We start from the raw sequence: 27,608 nt of genomic DNA, 5'->3' as shown, positions 1-27,608 counted from the left end.
TGCTAACTCCAGACTCCGTTCCTTTTATCTTGCTGCACCATATGCCTGGAATAGACTTCCTGAGCCAGTATGTCAAGAACCATCTCTGGCCATCTTCAAATCTAAGCTAAAAGCCCACCTTTTTGATGCAGCTTTTAACTCTTAACCCTTATTCACTTGCTCAGAACCCTTATTTTATCATCCTCACCTTAATATTTACTTATCTCTTGTTTGTCCTGTTTGTCTGTCCTAATTAGATTGTAATCTCTGTCGAGCAGGGACTGTCTCTTCATGTTCAAGTGTACAGCGCTGCGTACGTCTAGTAGCGCTTTAGAAATGATAAGTAGTAATATTCTTTAGTGGTTATTTCTTAGAGGTTATTTGAAATGGTGTTATTGGTGAGAGAACAATGGTCAGTTCACTACATTATTGAGGTCACCATGCCATTTTTTACATTTTCTAACACGATGGTTTTATAATTGCAGTAAGTTTGTACCCTTTTGATGCAATATGTATGCAGTCTACTCACCATCTATATATTGATATAGTCTCATTTATTCATATTTTTATTATGATTTTACTTTTATGAGTAGAACATATTGAAGACCTTTAGTGCATTATTTCCTGCAGTCCTTCATGTTTTGTTTTCTTTTCTCAATATGATTTCAGTGTTTATGTCCATATGATATTTATGTTTAAATACTTTATTGATGACATCCAATACAGAAAGATTATCCTACGTTCCAGATGTCCAGAAAATACAATCCAGAGCAGAATAGCAAATCAAACAGTGTACTACTAACTGTCATCAAATTTTCATGTTATCTCCCTCCCTCCCTCCCTTGAATGCGTAAATTCGATCATCTTTATTCACACAATCATTGATCACCAGAATCAGCATTTGCAATAATGAACATTAACCATTGTCTGTTTTCCATATTTATCTAACGATCTGGAGTATTAACTCCTTATATGTTCAGTTTCTACACTACCTACGCTACTCACAAAGATGACCTTCTACCATATCTACTTCCCCCTCCCTCTTCCACTCTCTCCCACTCCCTATTCTCCCTCCCTCCACCCCCCACCCCCCTTTGAAACTGAGCATCACAGGCATTCAAATCACACAGTCTGGTCTGAACATGTTCTTAAATTTAGGAGTCTATTTTTTGCTCTCGGTTGTAGGGTATCCCAAAACTTCACCCAGACTTTCTCCAGGTTCTTTCAATCTTGCGCGGATAGATCTGTAACTCCACACCTCTCCAATTTCAAAAGTTCAATCATCTGTATCCTCCAGACCCCAAAAGAAGGAGCCGTACTCTCACGCCAATGCAGCAGGATAACCTTTTTTCCAACCACTACCACTCTGTGTAAAAAAGGAGTGAGTCCCGGGAGGACCGGCTTTGTACAGTTATATATCCCAAAGAGTAGTAGTGGTTGTCTCTGTATTTTGCGACCCCAGCAGCGCTCAACTTCTGCCAAGACATTGGACCAAAATTGCACGACTCTAGGGCAGAGCCAAAACATATGTCCGAGTCCTGTGAGAGAATGGCCACACCAAGGGCAAGCCCCAGTGTTCCCAAATCCTGCTTTGAAAGCCCATATGATATTTATATATATTCTGCTTTTTTATATATAACGGTTATTTTGTGTCTGCTGAAACACTGCCCATGTCGAGTCCTACTCCCTGTACTTAAAGAAATTTTCAAGCAACATCTTTTCACTTGGGTCATCATTTGGTCAACCTCTACTTTCTTGGTTTTCTTGGATTTTTGTAGAGGTGGTTTTCCTGTTTAGATATTCTCATAATCCACCAAATGTTTGCATGGGAACTTAAGATAAAAGGTATCTCCAGGAGCCAAAACCTTAGATTTCAATTGTAAGAGAAATTTCCTGCACAGTTGTGTGGACATCTGGAAATGTAACTGTCTGACCGCAAAATGGCACACTCTTTTTAGGAAAATATGCCCTCAATTCTGCAAACTTATTCTCCTCTGAATACTAATGACATCTTGGGAAGATTCTAAAATCTGTGACACATCTAAACTGTTTAGAGAATTAACTGCATCCATGCCCCCCTCTTCTCTAGTCAATTTAAACCCTTTAAGTAAATAAGCATTTATAATTTTTAGAGGATCTGGGTTAGGAAATTGCAGGATATTTCTCAAATACATCTTGAGTAACTCTGCCGGAGACAAATAGTTACAGAAAAATGTAACAACCTTATTATATGCCCTAGCAGAGTTCTCAAGATTCTCCATGTGCATATGTATTAACAAATTATCCTTTGTTACTGCTGAAATTGCAGAGTGGACAGTTTTAAATTATGAATCAAACTTTTCTCCTAATTGTTCAACCTTCCAAAGCCTAATGTCATGTTCAGCCTCTTCAGAAAACTTAGCCAACAAAGCAAGGTTATTATGCAACACTTTCTCCATTCTATGAACTGTGGAACCAATATCAGATAATGAAAAGTCTTGAGTTTGTTCAGCAATTATCGGTTTAACTACAGCTGAGGAGTCTAATGCAGGAGAGCCTGAAAACTTTACGGGTTCAGGAACAGGAAGTAGCTGATCAGAAGTAAACTCCCAACACAGACTGAAAAAGAAAAGGGCATGTTTCCCTGAAACATATCCAGCTGCAAGCTATGCCAAAACATTTCACAGGACCCCCACAGTCATTCACAAAGGAAAAACATTCAACATAAAGGAATCTTTCACATGCTCATCTTCCAATGTGGTATATATCATTCAGTGTAAAAAATGTAACAAAGGATGCTATATTGGAGAAACAGGCCAGATGCTTAAGACAAGATTCAATTTACATAGACACAACATGAAGAAAGCTGGTGCCAGTCAGATTCCCACCCCTGTGGGCAACACTTTACAGGACCAGGACACTGCACCAGTGATTTCACAGTAAGAATCCTGAAGGGTAACTTTAAAACAATACAGGAACGTAAGACCTTTGAAGTCAGAATGATTGAATATTTTGACACCCAAAAGACAGGATTTAACAAGGATCTGGGTTTTCTAGCCCATTATAAACCATAAAGTTGTATTTCTCTGTTTATCACTCTCCTCTCACCTACCCACACCCATCCTGTTAGACTGTCAATGAAATGAAATGCTTTGATGTACCCATGCATACCTCCTACCCATAAATGCTTTGATGCTTCACTTATATATACTATCAACTAACACGTTTGCTTATTTCCGATCTGACGAAGAAGGGCAACCTTCGAAAGCTAATCAAGAAATGTATTAAGTTATGTCCAATAAAAGAGGTATCATCTTATTTTCTTTTCCATGTTTTATTTTGTTTGATTGCTATTGATAAGGAACAGGAAGAAAATCCATTTTAAGGGAGGACTCCTGCGAAACCAAAGTTCCTACACGATTTCCATTGCTCTGACTCTGAAGTGCCAGCGATTTCTCATGCAATGGAGCTGTTTTTTTTTTTGTTTTTTGTTTTTTTTTTGGGGGGGGGGGGGGGGGTGGAGCTAAGGAGGAAGAGGCATGTTCGAGCCTGTTGGGGCTGGCTGGATCACAGAACCAGACCCCAAGCCCCTACCCAGACCAAATACCCTCAGCTGAATTTTTCTTGGACACCAGCCTGGGCAACCACAAAAATTTAACTACAAATAAAACAATCTTATCATGTTAGCCACTGTTTATTCTTAGCAAGAATAAGCAGAGTCCCCACTCTCACAATATCTTTTCCTTCATTGACAGGATTCCTGACGCCTCTTCCCCCCTGTCCATCTCCTTGCTCCCTTCAATTGGTAATTAGTTCTCAACAGATGGAAACCTGCTGCATCCAAATAGTCTCCAAATTCGTCCTTGAGCATACCTATCGAAAACAGTGGATTGCATGACTCATTGTCTTTCAATTACCTGACCAGAAGAAGGGAGGAAGGGGGTGCTTGGTTGTGCTGGGCCCCAGATAGCCTTGTTTTTGTAATTCACAGAAGAAAAAAAATGTGTCCACACTTCACCGTCTGTACATTGTTTTTTCTTTATATTAAACATTACCAGCACTGGACCCGTTTGGTCTAGGCCTTCATAATTGCACCCCCACCAACAGGCACTACTCACTGTTCCAGTTCCAGAAGCTGCTCCTTCCCTTTGTAGGTGTAAATCCTTGGGGCTTGTCATTAACTGTCTTGTAATGCTGCTTCTTAATTTGTTATGTAAGCCACATTGAACCTGAGCTTTCTTGGGAAAATGCGGGGTAAAAATGTCATAACTATAAAAAAAACAAAAACAAAAAACCTTGCAGCAGGAGTTGTTCCAATACGTCCACCTTTTTGCTTACCCACCACTGCTTCCTGCTCCTCAAAAGGCTCTGAAGGGGCTCCAAAGGGACCAGGGCCCTTTAGGTCATGCCTCTTTGGCATCCCATGGAGGAGCAGCAGTTTTAATCTCGGGACTCTCAGTGACGTCAAGGGACTGGGGTTCCAGGTCAGAGCAAATCTGCAGATGGTCTTGGGGTGGGCTCTTTTAAATGGTAGCTGGATAATTCTAGATTTGAGGAAAGAGAATAAAATATACAATGTTGATGGGCAAAATATTTTATTTATTTTTATTTTATCAGCAAGGTCTGAAGCCACAAGTACAACATGTCCACCACAAATCTGAACCCTGATCAACACTCACATTATTGCAAAACACATATAATCAATTTACATAATTAGTCACTCCCTGTAATGATCCTTTGTCTATACTATGTTACTGTGTATACTCCCTCTGGTGGGTCTCTCATCCAGAGGGAAATCTTTTGTCATGACTTGCACCATACATCACATCTGCCTCTCATTCAAACCGTCCCACCCAATCCTCCCCTCATCCTCACAAGCCTCATATTCTTTCATCTGCTGAATCCCTTAATTTCCTTATTTTTCTGGGAGAACCTCTTATTTCTTCATTAGTCATGACCTCTCCTTCCGGGGTCCTCAATTGCACTGCAAGAAAACACCCTGCAGGCATTTATAATGCATGGCCATAGCGTTGTGATAATCTTTGTATACTTTAATTTCAAACTTGGCTATCTTGTCACCTGGCTGGTCCGCAGTTGCTAACTTGGAGGCTGTTCACACCTATAGTATTATCCTTTAAACTAGCAATAGCACATGTCATTCAAATTTCCTCACTGCCTTAGATATTTTGAGATTAGCGTCATCTCCACTCTTGCCTCCCAGTCCCCCCAAGAAAAGCAAACTATATGTACATTCCAGTAATATTCTTGATGGTATTTACAGCCTGCATCACAGGTCACATAATTGGTGACATTCCAAAAAAGGAGTGAAGCCAGGTGCTTCTCTTTTACAGCCTGGAAAACCACCCAAATTGCTCTTTGATCTGTATGATGGGCCAGGTGAGGCACTGGCTTAAGGTGCCAAGTCTCAAGAACACCAGAAACCTGCCTCACTGGCTCTATAGTTGGCCAGTTCCCTGCTCCTGGCCAGTGGCAGCATCTCCCCCCTCACCACCCAATGTGTCCAGCATATACCATCTTTCTTTTTCCACCCCCAGATGTAGAGTACACCGTCTCTCTTCCTCCCCAGGGGCTGGTATCCCCCCCCCCCCTTGTTCTGAAGCCCCCCTACCACCCCACCCATGGTCTGGCAGCTCTCCCTCGCTCAACTTGCTGCCAATTTTGGGGCACAGACCTTAGATGTTTTGCTGCCTCCTGCCTCCCAGTTCCCCAAGAAATATAAACTATACGTACACTCTTTTTTTTCCCAATAATATTCTCATTGGTGTTTACGGCCTGTGTCACAGGTCACATAATTGGGGACATTCCAAAAAAGGCGGGAAGCCAGGTATCTCTGTCTTCTACAGCCCAGAAAAGCACCTAAATTGCTCTTTGATAGGTCAGTTGAGGCATTGGGTCAAGGTGCCAAGTCTCAAGGATGTTAAAAGCCTGCCTCACTGGCTCCCCTGCAGTGGTCAGTTTCTTGCTTCTTGCTAGCAGCAACATCTCCCATCTCCATGCGTCCAGCATATCACATCTTTTTCTCTGTCCCCAGATAGAGCATTCCATCTCTTTCTCTCGCCTCCATCCCGCTGTTGGCTACCTCTAGAGGGGAAAGATTTGTTCTGTTTGTCTGTCCTAATTAGATTGTAATCTCTGTCGAGCAGGGACTATCTCTTCATGTTCAAGTGTACAGTGCTCCGTACGTCTAGTAGCGCTATAGAAATGCTTAGTAGTAGTAGTAGAAAGATGCATTTAAAGGTAGGCCAGGGGGGAGGTTGAGAACTTCCCAAACTATGGGCAGGGGGATTGTAAGAGAGGAGGAGATAACCGACCTGGGGACAGAGGAGGGAGCGATACATGCTGGACAATTGGGGCGGGAGGGAAGAAATAGATATGTTGGACCTGAGGGCAGATTGAAGGGAAGGAAGAGAGAGGGAGAGACGATGGACCCAGACTGGAAGGGAGAGAGGGAGGGTCAAAGGAAAGATAGAGATGTTGGACCCAGGGGCGAAGAGGAGGGAGAGATGTTGGATCTGGGAGGGAAGAGAGGAGAAGAGAGATGTTGGACTTGTGGGGAGGGAGGGAAGATGCTGGACATGGGGGTAGGAGAGTTAAAGGACAGATGCTGGATCGAGGGAAAGGGTTTGTATAGGAAGATGTTGGACTTGAATACCCAGGAAGATGGAGGAAAGATGCTGGACATAGGGAAATGGGAAGAACCTGGATATGGGGAGAGATGGGGAGAGTTTGAGAGAATGCAGATGATGGACATATGGGAGGTGGGAATTGGGAGATAGGATACAGGGACATGGAAGGAAGATACAGGACATGGGCATGTGAAGGTAGAGGGGAGATGCTGGTCATGAGGAGGACATAGTTGTTGAACACAGGAGGAAAGGAGACATGCTTCATAACAGACCTAACGTCACATATCAACTACATGTTACAACATGGATTCTTCCCTAAGGACCAAGGAACTATACTACTTACCCCAATACCTAAAGACTCAAAGAAAAAAGCAAATGACATAACCAACTACCGCCTGGTAGCATCCATCCCCCTGGCAGTCAGACTAATGGAAAGTATGGTAACCAAGTAACTTACCGATTATTTGAACAAATTCTCAGTACTACATAAATCACAATCAGGATTTCGATCAAACCACAGCACCGAAACAGTACTAATTACTCTCCTAACCAAATTCAAACAAACAATTGCAACTGGCAACAGTGTACGTCTCCTACAATTTGACATGTCCAGCGCGTTCGACATGGTAAGCCACAAAATACTACTGAATACTTCGGGATTGGAAGAAGCGTACTTAGATGGATCAATGGCTTCCTAACCGCAAGAACATACCAAGTGATATCAAATTCGAATACATCATCACCATGGAAACCTGAATGCGGAGTACCACAAGGATCACCACTCTCACCAACCCTTATTAACCTAATGATGACTCCTCTGGCCAAATTGCTATCCAACCAAGGCCTCAGTCATTACATTTACGCAGACGATGTCACGATCTACATCCCATTCAAACATGATCTAACAGAAATCACAAATGAAATCAAACACAGCCTCCAAATAATGAATTCATGGACGGATGCATTCCAACTAAAGCTCATTGCAGAAAAAACACAATGTCTCATCCTCTCCTCACAATACAACATTCTATCTCCCTATATCTATGTCTTTGTATACTCCCACTATCTTATTTCCCCTCCATCTCTCTATATGCATTTATTTATTTATTTGTTGCATTTGTATCCCACATTTTCCCACCTATTTGCAGGCTCAATGTGGCTTCCATTGTGCCGGAGTGGTGATCGCTGTTTCCGGATTGAGGTACGGAGAATATAAAACACTGGACAGAGGGAAAGAGAGCAATAGAGAAAATACTATACAGGGGAGGAGAAGGGAAAAAATGCTGAACATAGGGGGAAGGGAAAATTACTGAAAGGCTGGGGAAAAAGAGAGAGAGATGGGGAATCATGGGAATGGTGGCTAAAATGAGGAAAAGAGATGAAAATCTGTAAGTAGATGCAGTGAATAAAGGGAGGAGTGGATGATAACAAGTAGGAGTGAAATCAGTGGATGGAGAGAGAGAGAAAATAGAAGCAAGCTAAGAGGTAAGTATCAATGTCTGAGATGGATGTAGGAGAAAAAGTGAGAAAGACATAGAGGGAAAAAAAAGTATCAGATGGAATAGAGACCCAGGAAAGAGAGTTAAGAGAAGACAGAGGAATGCAGAAACTAGAGACTGAGACCAGCACAATTACAAAAACAAATGGCCAGACACCAAAATACATCTGCTAACTTATAGATTTTACATACTGCAGGGAGAGTTGCATTTCCTATTTCTTTGGTGGTGGTCTGCATGCAGTATGTGGCTTCTTGGAGCTTCAGATTAATTTTTGTGTATATATATTTTTAAAAATTGAAATGTATAATCCTATATAATAAAAAGCACCTCCAACATTCTGAAGCTGACTCTGTGGCACTGTGGCAGTGTAGGGTTCGTAAGTCTGTAGTTCAGCGTTTCATTGGCTCTCACTGTCCCCGCCCTCACGTCGAGGAAACGGAATGCTGCATAGTTGCCAAGCAAGCAAAATTGACGTCACAGGAACGAAGAACCAATCAGACAGAACAGAACTTGGCGGAGGGAAGTGGAGTGGATTGAATCAAACAATCATATACAGGGAGGTACGAACATCAGTGGATGCAAATGCACAGAATGGAAGAGAAGACAAACATTTAATCATTTTGTCACTCACACACACACACACACACACAAGTACATAAGTAATGCCACACTGGGAAAAGACCAAGGGTCCATCGAGCCCAGCATCCTATCCACGACAGCGGCCAATCCAGGCCAAGGGCACCTGGCAAGCTTCCCAAATGTACAGACATTCTATACATGTTATTCCTGGAATTGTGGATTTTTCCCAAGTCCATTTAGTAGCGGTTTATGGACTTGTCCTTTAGGAAACCGTCTAACCCCTTTTTAAACTCTGCCAAGCTAACCGCCTTCACCACGTTCTCCGTCAACGAATTCCAGAGTTTAATTACACGTTGGGTGAAGAAAACTTTTCTCCGATTTGTTTTAAATTTACTACACTGTAGTTTCATCGCATGCCCCCTAGTCCTAGTATTTTTGGAAAGCATGAACAGACGCTTCACATCCACCTGTTCCACTCCACTCATTATTTTATATACCTCTATCATGTCTCCCCTCAGCCGTCTCTTTTCCAAGCTGAAAAGCCCTAGCCTCCTTAGTCTTTCTTCATAGGGAAGTCGTCCCATCCCCGCTATCATTTTAGTCGCCCTTCGCTGCACCTTTTCCAGTTCCACTATATCTTTCTTGAGATGCGGCGACCAGAATTGAACACAATACTCAAGGTGCGGTCGCACCATGGAGCGATATAACGTCATTATAACATCCTCACACCTGTTTTCCATACCTTTCCTAATAATACCCAACATTCTATTCGCTTTCCGAGCCGCAGCAGCACACTGAGCAGAAGATTTCAGTGTATTATCGACGATGACACCCAGATCCCTTTCTTGGTCCGTAACTCCTAACGTGGAACCTTGCATGACATAGCTATAATTCGGGTTCTTTTTTCCCACATGCATCACCTTGCACTTGCTCACATGAAACGTCATCTGACACATCACACACACACACTCTCAGTCACTCTGTGTAGCTCTCTCTTACACTGTCTGTAAAACACGCTGTCACTCTCAGTCTCTCACATGGGCAACTGTATGTTGCATTCTCACGAGTAAGGAGCTCTTCTGATGTGATTGTTAAACTGATTGAAGGGCCTGAACAAGGAAAACGTTTACCACATTGTAACACAGTTTACACAAAAAATATTGTATATAAAGAAATCTTACACATGTAAGCAACAATTATATTCAGAATACAACCGTGGAAACATTAATGGCAGGAACTCATTACATTGCTAGCGCCCGTTTCATTGCGTTAAGAAATGGGCCTTTTTTACTAGTTTTTCCAATAAAGCAACCATCAAGCAAATCCAAATAGAAAAAAAAAAAAAGAATAAAAGTGCAGCAACTAGCCCATATCTCTGGGAACAATAGGAAGCAACAACAATGAAAAAGAAATGGTCCAATAAGCAATCAAACATATAAACGGCGAGTGACCGTACTCACTGCAAATGCGCAGTAGAGACTTCCCTCTCTGTCCCGCCCCGCGTCAATATGTGATGACGGGGGGGGCGGGACAGAGAGGGAAACTGCGCCGCCGACGTTGCTACCGCTCCCCCCCCAACTCGGAGTCGCCGTCGCCACCCCTCCACCCGGCCCGGGCCCTCTCTTCCCTTCTGAACTTACAGATCCATTCGCCGAACGCAGCAACGCACATCAGCTGAGCTGCAGTGAGCCTTCCTTCTTTGCCTGTGGCCCCGCCTTCCTGTGACGTAACGTCAGCGAGGGCGGGACACACACAGGCAGAGAAGGAAGGGGCAGCTCAGCTGATGTGCGTTGCTGCGTTCGGCGAATGGATCTGTAAGTTCAGAAGTGAAGAGAGGGCCCGGACCAGGTGGAGGGGTGGCGGCGATGGCGACGACTTCGAGGGGGGGGGGAGCGGTGGCGACTTCGCGGGGGGGAGGGGAGCGGTGGTGACCGCGGGGGGAGGAAAACCTCTATACCAGCCCGTTTTTACGGGCTCAACGGCTAGTAAATCCATAACAGGACTGGACAGATTAAATCTTATACCCAGTTACATCAGCAAGCCATAGAAATCACCGTTTGGAAGCTCTCCCTCTAGCAAACAAAAAGTCTTCTAGATGAAAAGGATCAAAGAATATATATGAACTATTTCCATAAGTAAGTAACCAGACACTTGCAGGGAAATTTTAAGTGCCTCCAGAAGCCAAGACCTTAGGTCTGAGTTGTAAGAAGGCCTTACTCCTCAATTGAGTAAGTCTAGGTACATCCTTCTTTTCAAAGTAAACTTTCAGAATCTCAGTTTTTAAAAAATCAATAGAGCACAAAGAGACAAGCAACGTAGCATGCTTTTCAGCATTATCCTTTGATGTTTTTCCCACATGCATTTCAAGAAATTTTGTAAGGTTTAAACTGTCAGGTGAGTTTAAATGATCAAACTTACCTTCCTGATTAGAAACCCTAACACCTCTGATATGTTTAATATCAGAAAGCTCAAATGAAAGCAACAAGACATCTTTCATGTACATTTTGAACAATTCTATAGAGGAAAAATAATGAGTGACTAGAAATTTAAGAATTCTTAAATTAGTAGCCCTTGCAGAGTTTTCCAGATTTTCCAACTAAGTATGAATTATGAAATTGTCTTTAATTGAAGAGGCAATTGCTGCGTGACACAATGCTAATTGGAGTCTATTTTTTTATCAATATTTTTTGAGCAATCAGTGATTGAGCATCATGCTCAGTTAATTTGTTTACAGTTTCATGAGTAAAAGTACTAAATAAGAACATTGTCCTGTAATCTTTTATCATTTAATAATCTCTTCATAAATGTCCCTCAGAGTCAATTTATGAGAAAATACCACAGGTACGTGGATTTTGGCTTATGTGGATCTAGAATCATCCCTCGGCACATCTTGGGCCTCAAGTTGCCAGAGGAGTTTAAAGGTAATCCAAAGGAACAGAGAGGTTCGTTAATCTGTGGCATCACTGCCTGAGACCTGCTCTGAAGCCTTTACTTCTTCTGGTTTCACTGCCGGTTGTAAGGGTGGGGTAGGACCCCCAGGAGAGAGAGAAGCATTGGAAGGAGAAAGAGCGGCCAGAGAAGTGGAACCGATGTAGGAAGCTACTGCCATCTGCAAATGTAGATCCATAGGGCCCTTGACCACAACTGGCGGTGTTTCTTTCTTCCCTTCTTCTTTACGCTTCCCCATCGAAGCAGAGAATACCACGCACTGCAGAGGCTCCAAAGGTTCACCTAAAATAGGTGGAGAGTTCAAGTCCTCCAGCATCATCTGTTCCCGATAAATGCCCTGTCCAAGATCTGCGGCTCCAAGCTGTTCCAAGGAGCTGCAATACAGTGTGCCTCAAGTAGGTGGAACGTTTGGGTCCTCCATTGTCAGCTGTTCCCAATAAGTGCCCTGTCTAGTGCCTGTGGCTCCAAGTCTTCCAGTTCCCTTTGTGTATACATTTCTATTTTTAGTTTGTTGTCATTTATTCTGTACTCTGTGTCTGAGGGTCTATCTATGTTCTAAGTATGTAACTGAGCAGGTATTCTGTTAGCATGGAGATCCTATGTTGGGGTGTTTAGTAATCCAGCTTGTTTAGTTTTCCCTGTAGATGTATTGATGATCTACAGCAGGCATGGGCAATCTTTATACACAGAGGGCCATGCTATCCCTAGTGGGCCGCACACGGAAAATTAACAAATGTGCCATACAAGCTACTGCCAACAAAACTCAGTGTGATGATTGAATTAACATAAATCATTACCCACCTATCCCCAATCCAAATGCTTGCAGACTCTTAAATGTCAAGATTGGGTGCCTCTGGTGCCCCTGCAACATTCAAATCACTTATACGTCCAGCAGCTGAGATGTCCTGGGCTTCGCCACCTATAGTACCAATTTTGCCAGTTAGTAAAATCATAAGAACGTCTCCCTAACCCACCTGGTCACCTCCTGACTCTGGTGAAGAGTCCCTCAAGGTCATCTAGCCCATTAGTTTCCAGAGTCAAGAAGCACTTTCTGTGGTATGTGCCCTGCAGAAGATCTCTTGCCCCCCCCCCCCCCCCCCAATCCATTGGCCAAACAGGCTTTTCTGTGCTCCCTTCTAGAGCATTTATGCAATGTACAGTAATCTTAGAAACTGTTAATAAACCAACCAAGGAAACCCAGTCAGTTCAAACTTCAAACCCAGAGATTGTAGGAATGCCTTAGGTTCAGCTACTGTGGTGCACAATTGCTTGTTGCTTTGATGATACATCTGAACTTCCACAACATATTGAAGGGAGACCCTGAACCCACCCCCACCCCCACCCCAATTGAAATACTGGGAGCAATATGGAGTAAGCTGTTTCCAGTTTGTCATCAACACTGAAGTCTTCAAACAGCAGGATTTTTGCACCCTGGAGTTTAAAAACGTTTGCTGCTTTGTAAACTAGTAAAATCACTTCCTTGTCAGCAAGTTCAATATGCACACATCACTGCTCAAGGCCTATTGCCCGCCACTGACATTGGACTAAGGTGGTATGCCTTTTCCACTTGAATCTTGCTCCACTATCACTTCAGACCCAGCCTCACTGGCAGCTGTTGTTCACAAACCTCCATTAAGTTCTTTTCTAGCACAGACCCTGGGAGAATGATGATGTGGAGTTTATTCTTTCTACTGTATCTTCAGTTCTTTTGACTAGCATGGCGTTTTGCTATTAGAGCCTTTACATTTGTTCCACCAATTGCTCAGTCGCCATCTCCTGAGCCATAATTCTGTGGCTATTATCTTTAGTCTTCACTGTCTACATTGTTAGCGACTCTCAGCTCCTTTAATGTAAACTTTATCTTCAAACTGTAACACATTGAATAAGATGCCGTACTACCTCCTCAGACATAATCAAAACAGGCTGTTCTGTTGCCATCACCTACTCTGTTTATCAGCTGTCTTTTGTCTTGTTGCTGTTCTCAGTACTGATTGCCTGCTCGACCCACCCTCTCAACTTTCTACACTGCCCCAGATTAAGGATTTATACCACAAATTTGTTTTTTTTTCAGGAGATTACTAGGAGCTGCCCCAGTATGTGCCTCCTCGCTATCTGCTTATCACATGACTCCAAGATCTGATTTATGCTCCTGTGTTTTGTATTACTGTAAGGTGTTATATTTTTACCAGTGTAACTTTTAATGTTATAAACCACTGTGGATCCCTGGTGAACAGAAGTATAGAAAGCCAAAGAGAAAATAGATATTAATAGATATTTCTCCCTCTTTTATTTCTTTGGTTGAATCTACTTCTCTGGAATGTATGTAAGATCTTTTCCAGTCTTTTGTTATAGTTCTTTTCTTACTTTGTAATTGTATTTTAGGGAAAGAGGAAAGGGGATGGGACTTGTAGGTCTCTGTGGTTACAAGCAAAGCGGTTTTACATACTATATACAGGTACTTATTTTGTCCACCCGTTAGCAGCCAAACGGGTGGATGGTGTGCCTGCTGTCACCGAGTGCCGCCGCCGAGGCTACTACCCCGCTGGCCAGGGCTCCTGCCATCGCCTTGTCGGACGCGCCATCGCCGAAGGTTGGACAAAACCCGCGAGGGAGCTGCCAGCCGACCGGACACTCACCCAGGGCAGCGGAGTGCCCAGGGCCGCAACCGAGCGGTTGGACACTGTATCTGTTGCTGCCGGGTGCCGCCACTGGCCCGCACCACCGCCCTGTCAGGTGTGCCTTTGCCAAGGGCCGGACCATCCCTGCGAGGGAGCTACTGGCTGCCCAGGCGCTTAACCGGGCCAACGGAGTGAGAGGAGGAGCGGAAGGCATCACTGCAGAACCGAAGTGCACGATTGCTGAGCCCGAGCGAGAGAGGCCGCAGTTGGCGGTGCTTGTGAGACTGGCCGAGCGTATCCGAGCCGCCAGAGCCACCAGTGAAGGAGCGCACCCATCCAATAGAAACAGCGTCGGTCTTGCAACAAAGGGACCAAAAATGGTGAACGACAACGTGGACCAAGCAATTCACAGGTTAGCTTGCTCTGAGTTGAGTGTAGGGCAATGACGGCAGACCGAAGGAGTGGAAACAGAGACTAACCATTTGACCTATAGTGGACTAAACAGGCTCACTTCCATTCCAGTCTACTAAACCTCCTTGACAGTGTTCTGAGTGCATGCCAATGATGGCTACTCAGGGGAGTGGAAACAGAGATTAACCAACTGTCTTATAATAGGCTAGACAGGCGCACTCCCATTCCAGTCTATTAAACCTCCATAGTAGTGCACGACAAAGGGCCCAGCAAACCGAAAACGTAGGACTAGAGAACCAAAACACTGGTTACAAATACAGATCGCTGCATAAAACACTGATGGCCATCAAAACAAAGAATAGATTGAGGATTCCATGACCTCCTTAACAGAGCCTCCCGACCTCATAACAGCAGAACAGGGACTAGAGCTACATTGCTTTATGCCCAGGACATCACTCTCGAGCATCTTACTGTGAGTAACCTATTTATTTATTTACAGCATTTATATCCCACAATTTCCCAACCATGGGGCCGGCCCAATGTGGCTTACAACAATCTACAGAAAAACACAGCATGTCAGGGGTCAAACAATTAATGTCTTAGAAGTATAATGGGGAAAAGGCAAAGCGAGGTAAAGTAAAAGAGAAAAAGCAGCGGTGAGTAATGTGACACCGGGGTAAGACATGCCTGGCAGGAGTGATGCGTACGCTTTGCCAAATAGAAAGGTCTTGAGGCGCTTTTTGAAAGTAGGGTGATCAGTAGTAAGTTTCACCAGTTTAGGCAGTTCATTCCAGAGATGAGCGCTAGAGTAGGAGAAAGTTGATGCATAGGTACTTTTGTATTTAAGTCCATTATATACTGGGTAATGGAGGTTTAAGTACGTTCGTGAGGATCTGTGGGAATTCCTTGGTGGCAAGTTGATCAGGGTGTCCATGTATGCAGGGGCTTCTCCATAGATGATTTTATGCACCAGAGCACAGCTTTTAAAAGTGATACGGTCCTTGACAGGAAGCCAATGCAGTTTCTCTCGCAGAGGCCTTGTACTTTCAAATCTAGACACTAAACTGACACCAAAATAAACACATTAAAATACTTCTGTTAATCTATTTCCTTTCACTGATCCACCTAGCACTACCCATGCGTGGGATAAACATAAAGGAATCCTGTTCGAGGGAATGGATCCTCAGAAGCTTAGCTGAGATCAGGTGGCAGAGCCGGTGGTGGGAGGCGGGGCTGGTGGTTGGGAGGCGAGGATATTGCTGGGCAGACTTATACGGTCTGTGCCCTGAAAATGACAGATACAAATCAAGGTAAGGTATACACAAAAAGTAGCAGATATGAGTTTATCTTGTTGGGCAGACTGGATGGACCATGCAGGTCTTTTTCTGCCGTCATCTACTATGTTACTATGTATGTTACCCACACCACTCACAGAACATTACTTCATACCTATCCTACAAAATCACCAAAAGCTGATCAACCATTCCACACTCCACCAAACTGACACTCACCACACTAAAGGAAGATCATCTAAACACGGACATCAACAACAAAACGGGAAAAATTACCACAACAAACAAACACCACCCAAGGAACGACAACTAACAAAAATCAACTTAACATCAAACCTAGCAGCCCCATACCAAAATATCCAGGTGGGTTACATCAATGCTAGGTCCGTAATTTACAAAACAACAACAATATCAGACTGGATTACTTCAGAAAACCTCGATCTTATCTTTATCAATGCAACATGGATTCAGAACCAAAAAGACCCCATAATCCTTGAACTATGCCCTCCGGGCTACAAAATCACTCATCGGACCAGATTGGAAAAGAGAGGCGGAGGCATAGCACTAACCTACCGAGAACAATTCACCATCGAAACCATCACCGACTCCATAACACCCCAACTAGAAATTGCCTCATTTAGAATCCATAACAATTTCCTGATCGATCACCTGAACTGCGTCCTGTTCTACAGACCACCCGGCAACTGGAACGAAACCCAGCCCATTTTCACAGATTTCATATCAAACAATTGTGTAAACAACTCCAACACACTAATACTAGGCGACATTAACCTTCACCTAGAGGACCCCAACTCCACCAACGTACGGGAATGTAAAGACTTCCTAAAGTCCTGGGATCTCAAATGGCCTCACATGCAACCGACCCATATCAAGGGTCACACATTGGACCTCCTATCACATAAATTGTCCACAGATCATAACCTATTAATAACAGACATCAAATGGGCAGCAACACCTTGGACCAACCATTACAAATTGAACCTAACTTTAAACTGGCGGAAGAAGGGTTCAAACCACACACCAGAACATACAACCTACACTACAAGACGGCAAATAGATCCACAACAGATATACGACAACGAATGGACAACACGAACTGACTCCAAACTTTATCTTAACTGCTGGGATGATAGATGTAGCAGCGTATTAAACGAAATAGCACCCTTAAAAACAAGAATATCAAAAAGACAGAATACTATACCATGGTTCAATGATGAACTAAAAAAAACTCAAAACACAGGAAACTTGAACGAGCATGGAGAAAAATAAAAGACGAACATACACTCAACGCATGGAAACATATACATAGAAAATACAAATATGCAATAAAAAAAACCCAAAAGGTCCTCCTACAAAACCAAACTAGGACCAGATTACAAAGATATGAAGAAACTATTCCAACTCGTAAATAAGTTTCTGGACACCACCCCTATCGCCACATCTAACACAGACATTCCACCCGCAGACAAACTTGCTAATTACTTCAACCAAAAAATAATAAAACTAAGCAGCATACTTCCTCATCACAACACCGACATCGAAAACTTCTTCAACGAACTGGACCTAACCTCCGATGGATACCCAGCTGACCATATCTGGACAGCATTTAATCTCATCAACACCGAATCAGTTACACAAGTGACTCACAGGTTTGCCAAGACCCACTGCAAACTGGATACATGTCCCAGTTATCTACTAAAATACGCACCTGACCGCTTCATAGCAGACCTCACATCCCACCTAAATTTCATGTTACAACAAGGTCTCTTCCCTGAAGAATATGGCAACATCCTACTCACCCCAATACCAAAAGATGCCAAGAAAAGCACAAATGATCTCACCAACTACCTACCGCCCAGCTGTGTCTATCCCACTAGTAGTAAAAATGATGGAGAAGCCTGGTCACTAAACAGCTCACGGAATACCTGGACAAGTTCTCAATGCTACATAATTCACAATCAGGATTTCACTCCCACCATAGTACCGAACCTGTTCTAGTCACCCTCCTGGCCAAATTCAAGCAGGAGATAGCCATAGGTAAAAGCATACTCCTCCTCCAGTTTGACATGTCGAGCACATTCGACATGGTAAACCACAATATACTACTAAGACTACTTGGCCACTTCGGGATTGAAGGAAATGTACTTAATTGGATTAAAGGTTTTCTAACCACCAGAACTTATCAAGTAAAATCAAACGCAAACATATCACCACCGTGGAAAGCAGTATGCGGAGTACCTTAAGGATCACCATTCTCACCAATACTCTTCAACATGATGATGATTCCACTGGCACAGTCCCTATCCAATCAAGGCCTCAACCCGTTCATTTACGCAGATGATGTTACAATCTACATCCCCTTCAGACATGACCTGAAAGAAGCAGTAAAATTAACGATGGCCTGAACATTATGGATTCCTGGGCAAAATCATTCCAACTGAAACTGAACACTGAAGAAACACACTGCCTCATCCTCTCTTCTCAACATAACAAGTACAAACCCACAACTATAACCACCCCAGCACACACCCTCCCTACCTCAGACAGCTTGAAAATACTCGGCATCACACTCGACCACAACCTTACTCTCAAGAGCCAAGTAAACTCTGTAATAAAGAAAATGTTCTTTTCAATGTGGAAGCTCAAACGACTAGAACTTTTCTTCCCAAGGGAAACCTTTCAAAACCTAATACAATCAATGGTCCTAAGTCATGCAGATTACTGTAACTGAATCTACACGGGATGCAAAGAACAATTAACAAAAAAAAACTCCAGACTGCCCAAAATACAGGATTCAGGTTGATTTTCAGCAAAACACGCTTCGAAAGTGCCAAACCCCTTTGAGAAAAATTACATTGGCTCCCAATCAAAGAACAAATCATCTTCAAAATTTGCACTCTAGTCCACAGAATCATATATGGCGTAGTCCCAGGATACATGACAGACCTCATAGATCTACCAACAAGAAACAGAGTCGGGTCTGCAAGATCATACCTAAACCTACACTACTCAAATTGCAAAGGACTGAAATACAAAATAACCTTCGCATCCAGCTTCTCCTTCATAAGCGCACAACTGTGGAATGGCCTCCCAAAAGCTGTGAAAACAATCCATGACCACCTGAACTTCAGGAAACCACTAAAAACCAACTTCAAAAAGGCCTACCCCAACTATCTTATGTAAACCTCTTCACCGAAAACACAGCATGCCTAATGATAGTACTGGACAACACACAGTATTCATCCCTTCCGACCCTCCACATATACCTCATTCAATCACTATACAACCTTGTATTTGTTATCAACCAACTAGGCAAAAGCCTTAACGGTACTATGTAAGCCACATTGAGCCTGCAAATAGGTGGGAAAATGTGGGATACAAATGCAATAAATAAATAGAGGGTTAAGTGACTTGTCCAGAGTTACAAGGAGCTGTGTAGGGGTCTAAGCTATATATTTACCAAACCTGAAAGGAAATTGATAAAATGAGTGAGAGAAATAATTTATTAAATAGCTCTCTGGAAAATAGAAACAATCTCTCACCCTAGATACAATCTGAATTCATAGTCAAAAATCATTATGCACACTTATACTTTATACTGAGAGTAAGTCATAAGGCTCTGATGTTATAAAAAGATAAGCTATTTATTATACTATAGGCAGCAAATAATAGATGTACTCAAAGACAATGAATCATGCTAACCCAAAATGATGGTAACAGGATCTAGGTTTAGCCAAGACAGCGCACACTTACCTAATCCTAATCTCAGTCCCTCATTCTCTGAGACTTTAACATACACGTTGATAACCCATCCGACTCTCACGCTTCTCGGTTCCTCACGCTAACATCCTCCTTCAACCTCAAACTCTGCTCCACCACCCCTACTCACAAAGATGGCCATTGTCTCGACCTCGTCCTCTCCTCTTCCGGCTCACCCTCCAATCTCCACACCTCCGCTCTCCCTCTCTCTGATCATCACCTGATCACCTTCACGCTTCTTCACCCCCCTCCTCAGCCCCGCCCAACGTTAACCACTACTACCAGGAATCTCCAGGCTATTGATCCTCCCACCTTTTCCTCTAGTATTTCTAATCTCCTCCCCTCCATCATGTCATCCGAGTCTGTCGATAAAACTGTCTCCACTTATAATGCCACTCTCTCCTCCGCTCTGGACACTCTCGCACCACCCACCTCTCGTCCCAGCAGGCGTACCAATCCCCAGCCTTGGCTGATCCCTTGCATCCGTCATCTTCGCTCCTGCACCCGATCTACTGAACGCCTCTGGAGAAAATCTCGCACCCATTCAGATTTCCTTCACTACAAATTCATGCTATCCTCCTTCCAGTCCTCCCTATTCCTTGCCAAACAGGACTACTACACCCAATTGACCAACTCTCTCAGCTCCAGCCCTCGTCGTCTCTTCGCCACCCTTAACTCCCTCCTCAAAGTGCCCTCTGCTCCCACCCCCCACCCCCTCACTTTCCCCTCAAACACTAGCCGACTACTTCCGCGACAAGGTGGAAAAGATCAACCTTGAGTTCACTACCAAGCCACCTCCTCCCCTTCACCCTCCAACCCTCCCCCTCAACCAACCAGCCCTGGCCTCTTTCTCCTCCTTCCCTGATATCACCAAGGAGGAAACCGCCCGCCTTCTTTCCTCCTCAAAATGCACCACTTGCTCCTCTGATCCCATCCCCACCAACTTACTTAACACCATCTCTCATACTGTCATCCCCTCCATCTGCCATATCCTCAACCTCTCTCTCTCCACTGCAACGGTCCCCGACACCTTTAAGCACGCCGTAGTCACACCTCTCCTCAAGAAGCCATCACTTGACCCTACCTGTCCCTCCAACTACCGCCCCATCTCCCTCCTACCCTTCCTCTCCAAAATACTTGAACGCGCGGTTCACAGCCGCTGCCTTGATTTTCTCTCTTCTCAGGCCATCCTCGATCCGCTTCAATCCGGTTTTCGCCCTCTCCACTCAACAGAAACAGCACTCTCTAAAGTCTGCAATGACCTGTTCCTTGCCAAATCCAGAAGCCACTACTCCATTCTCATCCTCCTCGATCTATCCGCCGCTTTTGCCACTGTCAACCATGACTTACTTCTTGCCACACTGTCCTCAGTTGGGTTCCAGGGCTCTGTCCTCTCCTGGTTCTCCTCCTATCTCTCCCATCGTACCTTCAGAGTACACTCTCATGGATCTTCCTCCACCCCCATCCCGCTCTCTGTTGGAGTTCCCCAGGGATCTGTCCTTGGACCCCTTCTTTTCTCAGTCTACACCTCTTCCCTGGGCTCACTGATCTCATCTCATGGTTTCCAGTATCATCTTTATGCTGACAACACCCAGCTGTATCTCTCCACACCAGACATCACCGCGGAGACCCAGGCCAAGGTATCGGCCTGCTTATCCGACATTGCTGCTTGGATGTCCAACCGCCACCTGAAACTGAACATGGCCAAGACCGAGCTTATCGTCTTTCCACCAAAACCCACTTCTCCTCTTCCCCCGCTTTCAATCTCAGTTGATAACACTCTCATCCTCCCCGTCTCATCCGCTCGCAACCTCGGAGTCATCTTCGACTCCTCCCTCTCCTTCTCGGCGCACATCCAGCAGACAGCCAAGACCTGTCGCTTCTTCCTCTTTAACATCAACAAAATTCGCCCCTTCCTCTCTGAGCACACCACCTGAACTCTCATCCACGCTCTCATTACCTCTCGCCTTGACTACTGCAACCTACTCCTCACTGGCCTCCCACTTAACCTCCTATCCCCCCTTCAGTCTGTTCAGAACTCTGCTACCCGTCTTATATACCGCCAAAACCGGTATACTCATATCACCCCTCTCCTCAGGTCACTTCACTGGCTTCCGATCAGATACCGCATTCAGTTCAAGCTTCTACTTCTTACCTACAAATGCACTCGGTCTGCAGCCCCTCACTACCTCTCTATCCTCATCTCCCCTTACGTTCCCACCCGTAACCTCCGCTCACAGGACAAATCCCTCCTCTCAGTACCCTTCTCCACCACCGCCAATTCCAGACTCCGCCCATTCTGCCTCGCCTCACCCTATGCCTGGAATAGACTTCCTGAGCCCCTGCGCCAAGCCCCCTCCCTACCCATCTTCAAAGCCTTACTCAAAGCCCACCTCTTCAATGCTGCTTTCGACACCTAACCTCTATACCTTCAAGTAACCTAGACTACCCCAATTTAATGACCCCTACTTAACTAACTGTATATTTGTCCTTTAGGTTGTAAGCTCATTGAGCAGGGACTGTCTTTCTATGTTAAATAGTACAGCGCTGTGTAACCCTAGTAGCGCTTTAGAAATGTTAAATAGTAGTAGTAATCCCAAATTAGGATAACCTAACAAACCCCAGGCACTGGTAGGCTCTAAGAAGATAGCAGTTCAGACCTGACAGATGGTATCCCTCACGGACACTGGATCAGGAAATGGCACAGGCACTCGATGATGATAGATCAGGAACACCGGCACATAGGTAGAAAGGTGGACTACCCAGCCGGGAAGTCTCAGGCAGTGATGCCACAGATTAACGAGCCTTAATTGGGTGCAGGGCTCAGAGCCAGCTGAGGGCTGTTACAGAAGTTGAGAAAATAACAGCTCACGTGCCAACAAAGCTTGATAACACCTTCAGGGAAGGATTCTTATACCTTTCTTAGTTTCATTTGGTCTGAAGTTTGACGTCCTGAAATTTTAGTAGTGATGTCCATGCTGATAGCAATATAGCAACAATAAGTTGTTATTGTCCAGTTGTTTTGCCTTTTCCCAGATTGGTTGGGCTCCTCATGCACTTGGAAGCCTTCATACAGTACCAAGCCTCTGCATTAAGAAGGTCAGGTCTGTAAATGTCAGGTTCTTTTTGCAGACTAGTGCTGAATTGTAGTGCCTTATGTAGAGTTTTACCCCCAGCTGCAGTGGGAATTGAATCCAGTTCAGCAGGATCAAAGCCCGCTGCACTAACAACTAGGCTACTCCTCCACTTTTAGTTGTGTAAAATCACCTAGATCTGCAAGTTAGCTTAGGCGGTATAGCAAATTCTAAACTATTAAGATGGATTTGAGAAAACCCACAGCTTATTTCTAGGATAAGCAGCACAAAATCTGTTTTACTACTCTGGGATCTTGCCAGGTACTTCTGATCTGGATTGTCCTGGTATGACAACATCTATGTTCTAATGGAGGCCCTCATAATCTGTCAAACATGCAGATTACTTCTTATGTCTAGTAAATCTAAGGCCATTAGTTTCCTTGCATAGCTGTCAGACAACAGAAATGCTTTAAAAAATGAGAACAAAGTCTAAAGAGAATCCACGTACGTGGAGAACTCAATAGATCCCACGGCACGTAATGTGTAAACAAAAAGGTGGGAATATGAGTCAGGCTATCCAATAATTGGACCTGAAGTTAAGTTTAAAATAAAATGTAATAATATTCAAACAAACAATAATAACACAATTCCACATTAAAAAATGAGAAATCAGGATTCTAAACTAGCCACTTGTTTCTTTATTTGTTGATAATTTTGCGTTCTTAAAATTATTTACAGAATATGGTGCACCTGAAGATGGGGAACTGAAGCAGGAAAAACGTTTCACTCTGAAAAATCAGCTGTTAAGTAAGAACTGAGATATTTCAATTTTACTGGAAAGATTTGGCCCCCCAAATGTGTTTTGTCATCAAAAGATTACGAACTGTTTTTATGGATGTTAGACATTGTATTCGGGCATAGTTCATTCTATCACAGGAAGAGATTGCAGGCAACTTTAGAGCAGTGGCGTAGCCAAGGGTGGGCCCGGGTGGGCCCAGGCCCATCCAATTTGGGCTTAGGCCCACCCAGTAGCAACACACCTATTATGTGGCTAGCAGGGATCCCGAAGCCCCTCCAGCTGAAAACTTCCAACAACTGTCCCTCCTGCCAACCTTATAAATAGCAGATCTTCGCCTGTAGCGAGCAGCGACTGATACATACTTATCGCCAGGGCTTTTTTTGAGGGGGTACTTGGGGGTACTGAGTACCGGCACCTTTTTCTTTGTCTGCTAAAAGTGACTCATGGTCCCCAAGTTATAATAAAAGAGCTCAGGCTCTACACACCAATTCTGCCTTTTCATAGATTCTGTGACTCGTTGCAGGGGGCCTGGCTATTGTGGGGTGGGTCCCTCAGTGATCACCCCACCCCTGAAGGGTGGACTGGCATTTGAGTACCGGCACCTTTTTTGCTAGAAAACATGCACTGCTTATCGCACTGACCCCACAGCCTTCCCTCTAATGTATTCCCACCTATGCGGAAACAGGAAGTTGCATCAGAGGGAAGGCTGTGGTGCCAGCATAAGCAGTGTGTATTAGTTGCTGCCTGCTGCCGGTGAAGATCTGCTATTTAAAAGGTATACGGGGGAAGGGGGATGTTTGAGAGACCATATGGCATGCTGGCGAGAGAGGGTGAGACCAAATCACTTGTGGGACAAGGTGGAGTTCTTCTGCCCACCCATCTTGGGCCCAGGCCCACCCAAAATTGGGTGTCTGGCTACGCCCCTGCTTTAGAGGAACAGGAACTTTTACTATTAAGGTAAACTCTTAAGAAGGAAGGGCTTAAAATACAAAATGTATGTGAATACTCAAGAATACTGTAAATTAGGATATTCTCACCTAGAATAGTTTAAATTATTGGCTGCGAGGTAATGATTTGAAAGTTAGTACTGTTTTCATGGTTTTAGCTAAACTATCTGCCATCCCCTGAGTAACTCTGGCATGGATCTGTGAGTCACCTCTGGAACTTGAAGTTTGGAATTTATGGGTCTGTTTTACATAACTCAGTTATTAGAAATCTGTGGCTATAGAAAGTCTGTATATACCGCCTTGAATGTTTTTCACATTTTGTTAATGTTATATTGTCTTGTACTCATCAACAAACCATACTTTACACCTTTTATGGGAAAATTGTTTTGGGGAACATTTATCCCCCCAAAACTGAAATGGAATGATTGGATAAGTCTCCACTCAGCTCCCTGGAGTCTATACTTGGTGGAAGCATCTTGGGCAGCAATTATAGGTGTGAGTCTGAGATGGATCTCCACCAGCTTTGTACACCTAGAATTGTCAATATTGACAATTATTCTTTGTAAAACTGTTAAAGCTCTGTCAGATTTCTTAGATATGTTGATGAACAACAGTCTTCAAGACATACCACAGATTTTCAATTTGTTTGAGTTTGGAGCTCTGACTGGGTCACTCAAGGACATTTATGTTTTTGTACCTCATATATTGTGTGATAAATTTTGGTTGCATGCTTTAGTTTGTCAGGCTTAAATTTGAACTTCCATCACAGTTTCAGCTTTCTTGTAGAGGTCAGTAAGTTTTCCTTAAGTACTGTGCTATATCTTTCTTCAGGGGCATAGCCACGAGTTTGGGCTCAGGCCCTTCCAGCAGCGGATGTATCTTAGCAACACTGGCATTCACTGTCCTGGCCCTTTCTTCTGGGGCCCGACGCTGTGCAGCATCTCTTCTTTATTCCTTCTCTCACTTCACCCATCCCATGACTCTCCTTGCTTCAGCGGGTCCCCCAACAATGGCACAGCAGCAATTCCTATACGCTGCTACCTGCCTGTAACCTGGAAGCCTCTCCTCTGCCGCAGCTTCCTGTTTCTCTGCCTGGGCGGGAGTTGGGACGCGACAGAGGGGAGGCTTCCAGGTTAGCAGCAGGCAGTTGTGTATAGGAATCACTGCCGCTGCTGGAGACCCATTGAAGTGAGGGTGAGGTGAGGGAAAGAACGCAGGAGAGATGCTGCACGGGGGGGGGGGGGGGGGGGGGGGGGGCACGAGAGTGGGAAGGAGAGTCGCTGCATGTGGGGGCAAGAGGGGGAAGCAGATTTGCTGCACCGGGGGGAGACAAGAGGGGGAAGGAGAGTTTCTGGGGCCCGACCATAGCCCTGCTAACTGTGTCTTCATATGAAGAAAAAGGACCAGTTAGCCAGATGCATCAGCGGCTTCGGGAGCATTGGTACGTATGGCTGCTAGACCTGTAGACGCTGGGAGCAGTGGTGCATCCTGTGGTTCTCTAACTGCCTCAGTATCTACTGCTGTACATGGTTTTCTTATCTTTTATTTGTGGTTTCTACCATGTGAGTCTAAGTGGGGTGTCCTTTCCCCTTCAGTTTGTATATGCCTGTGTGTAGGGTCTTTTGACCCCTTGTTTGTGGCTCTGTTTAGTGCAGTGTGTATGCGCTGCTTGAGTAATACTTGCTCAAGAGATTCCATTCTGTTTCTTTTCCCTTCCCTCTGGTATGAGTGGGTCCTAGTTTGGCATTGCGGCCCGTATGCTTGGACTCGCCTTGCGGCCCGTATGAGTGTCCTTCCTTTGTTACTGGTTCCTGCTTTTGTTAAGTTCCGTTCCTGGTTTTTGCTTTAGCCAGGCTCTGGTTTCACCTTGTCTTGAGTGTGCTCTGTCTATTTGCCATGTCTGGTATCTTGTTTGTATTCAGTGCCTAGTTCGCCTGTGCTCTGTGCCTTCCCAGAGGACTTGTCTGCTGTAGCCTGGCTGCAGCCCAAGGGCTCACCATCCCAGGTTCCGTGACAAGAGCTTTTTCTTCCCCTCTTTTGTTAAGGAAATGGCGGTTGCCATTCCATTTCATTTTGTGCAGAACTGGGAGTTTCCTCTGTCTGTCTAGGTACTCCCCAAGAAGATCGATACTATGTGCCTGATCCACAGTACCCTTGGATTTGATAAGCCTCAGTTGTTTCATCATTCTATGGTGGTGGAATCTGCCGTCAAAAGTGCCAGGAGTTCTAGAGACTATGCTTCAGTGCCCCCAGCAAAGAAGCTAGAACCTTGGACTCTTTTGGGAGGAAGATGTTCCAGGCCTCTATGCTCGTATCACATATACAATCATACCAGCTCTTCACGAGTGTCTATTTTCGGGACTCGTGCAAGATGCTTGACTTGGCTGACCCACCAGAGGAAGCCGAGTCACTTAGCCAGTTGGACAAGCAGCAGAACTGCCCAATGGACCCTAGCTTCTCAGTAGTGTCATCCGAGTGTCCCCGGACCTTAATTGCTCCCTGTTGTGCTGGACCATTCAATCCAACTTGACTCTGGGATTTCCATTTCAAATTCCTCAGCTGCAAAAAGCACTGATGAGGGATGCATCTCACCTGGGGTGGGGTGCTCTTGTGGATGGGATTCACACTCAGGGTGCTTGATCTGGCCAGAAAACAGGTCTGCAGATTAATCTCCTGGAACTTCAGGCGATTTGGGATGCTCTAAACGCTTTCAGAGATCGTGTGTCTCACCAAAATGTACTCATTAAAATAGACAATCAGGATGCTATGTATTACACCACCAAGCAGAGGGGCACCAGATCACACCCTCTGTGTCAGGAGGCCATTTGAATGTAGTGTTTGGCTCTGCAGCAAGGTATGCTCCTCCGTGCCACTTATTCGGCGGTCAAAACAGCCTGGCAGACAGACTAAGCACAGAATAATCCGAACCATAGTTATCTGATGCAAGGGTCCACCTTGGGGGACAGCACTCAAGAAAAAGATCTGGGTGTCATTGTAGGTAACACACTGAAGTCTTCTGCTCAGTGCGCGGCGATGGCCAAAAAAGCAAACAGGA

At 44.5% G+C, this 27,608-nt stretch overlaps 1 protein-coding gene across 2 annotated transcripts in view; it reads left to right on the top strand.

The window, feature by feature from the left end:
- Window positions 1–27,608, top strand: part of TBCE (tubulin folding cofactor E) — a 712,453-nt gene that overhangs the window by 549,940 nt on the left and 134,905 nt on the right. For both annotated transcript variants that reach the window (XM_030198136.1, XM_030198134.1), the window contains exon 14: window positions 23,546–23,614. In XM_030198136.1, coding sequence (XP_030053996.1) covers window positions 23,546–23,614 — 69 coding nt within the window. The remainder of the gene's footprint in view (window positions 1–23,545; window positions 23,615–27,608) is intronic.

This window comes from Microcaecilia unicolor, chromosome 3, assembly GCF_901765095.1.
Source record: "Microcaecilia unicolor chromosome 3, aMicUni1.1, whole genome shotgun sequence".
NCBI lineage: Eukaryota > Metazoa > Chordata > Amphibia > Gymnophiona > Siphonopidae > Microcaecilia > Microcaecilia unicolor.
The sequence above is the reverse complement of the archived record's forward strand: the minus strand, read 5'-3'. Positions and strand labels throughout refer to the sequence as shown.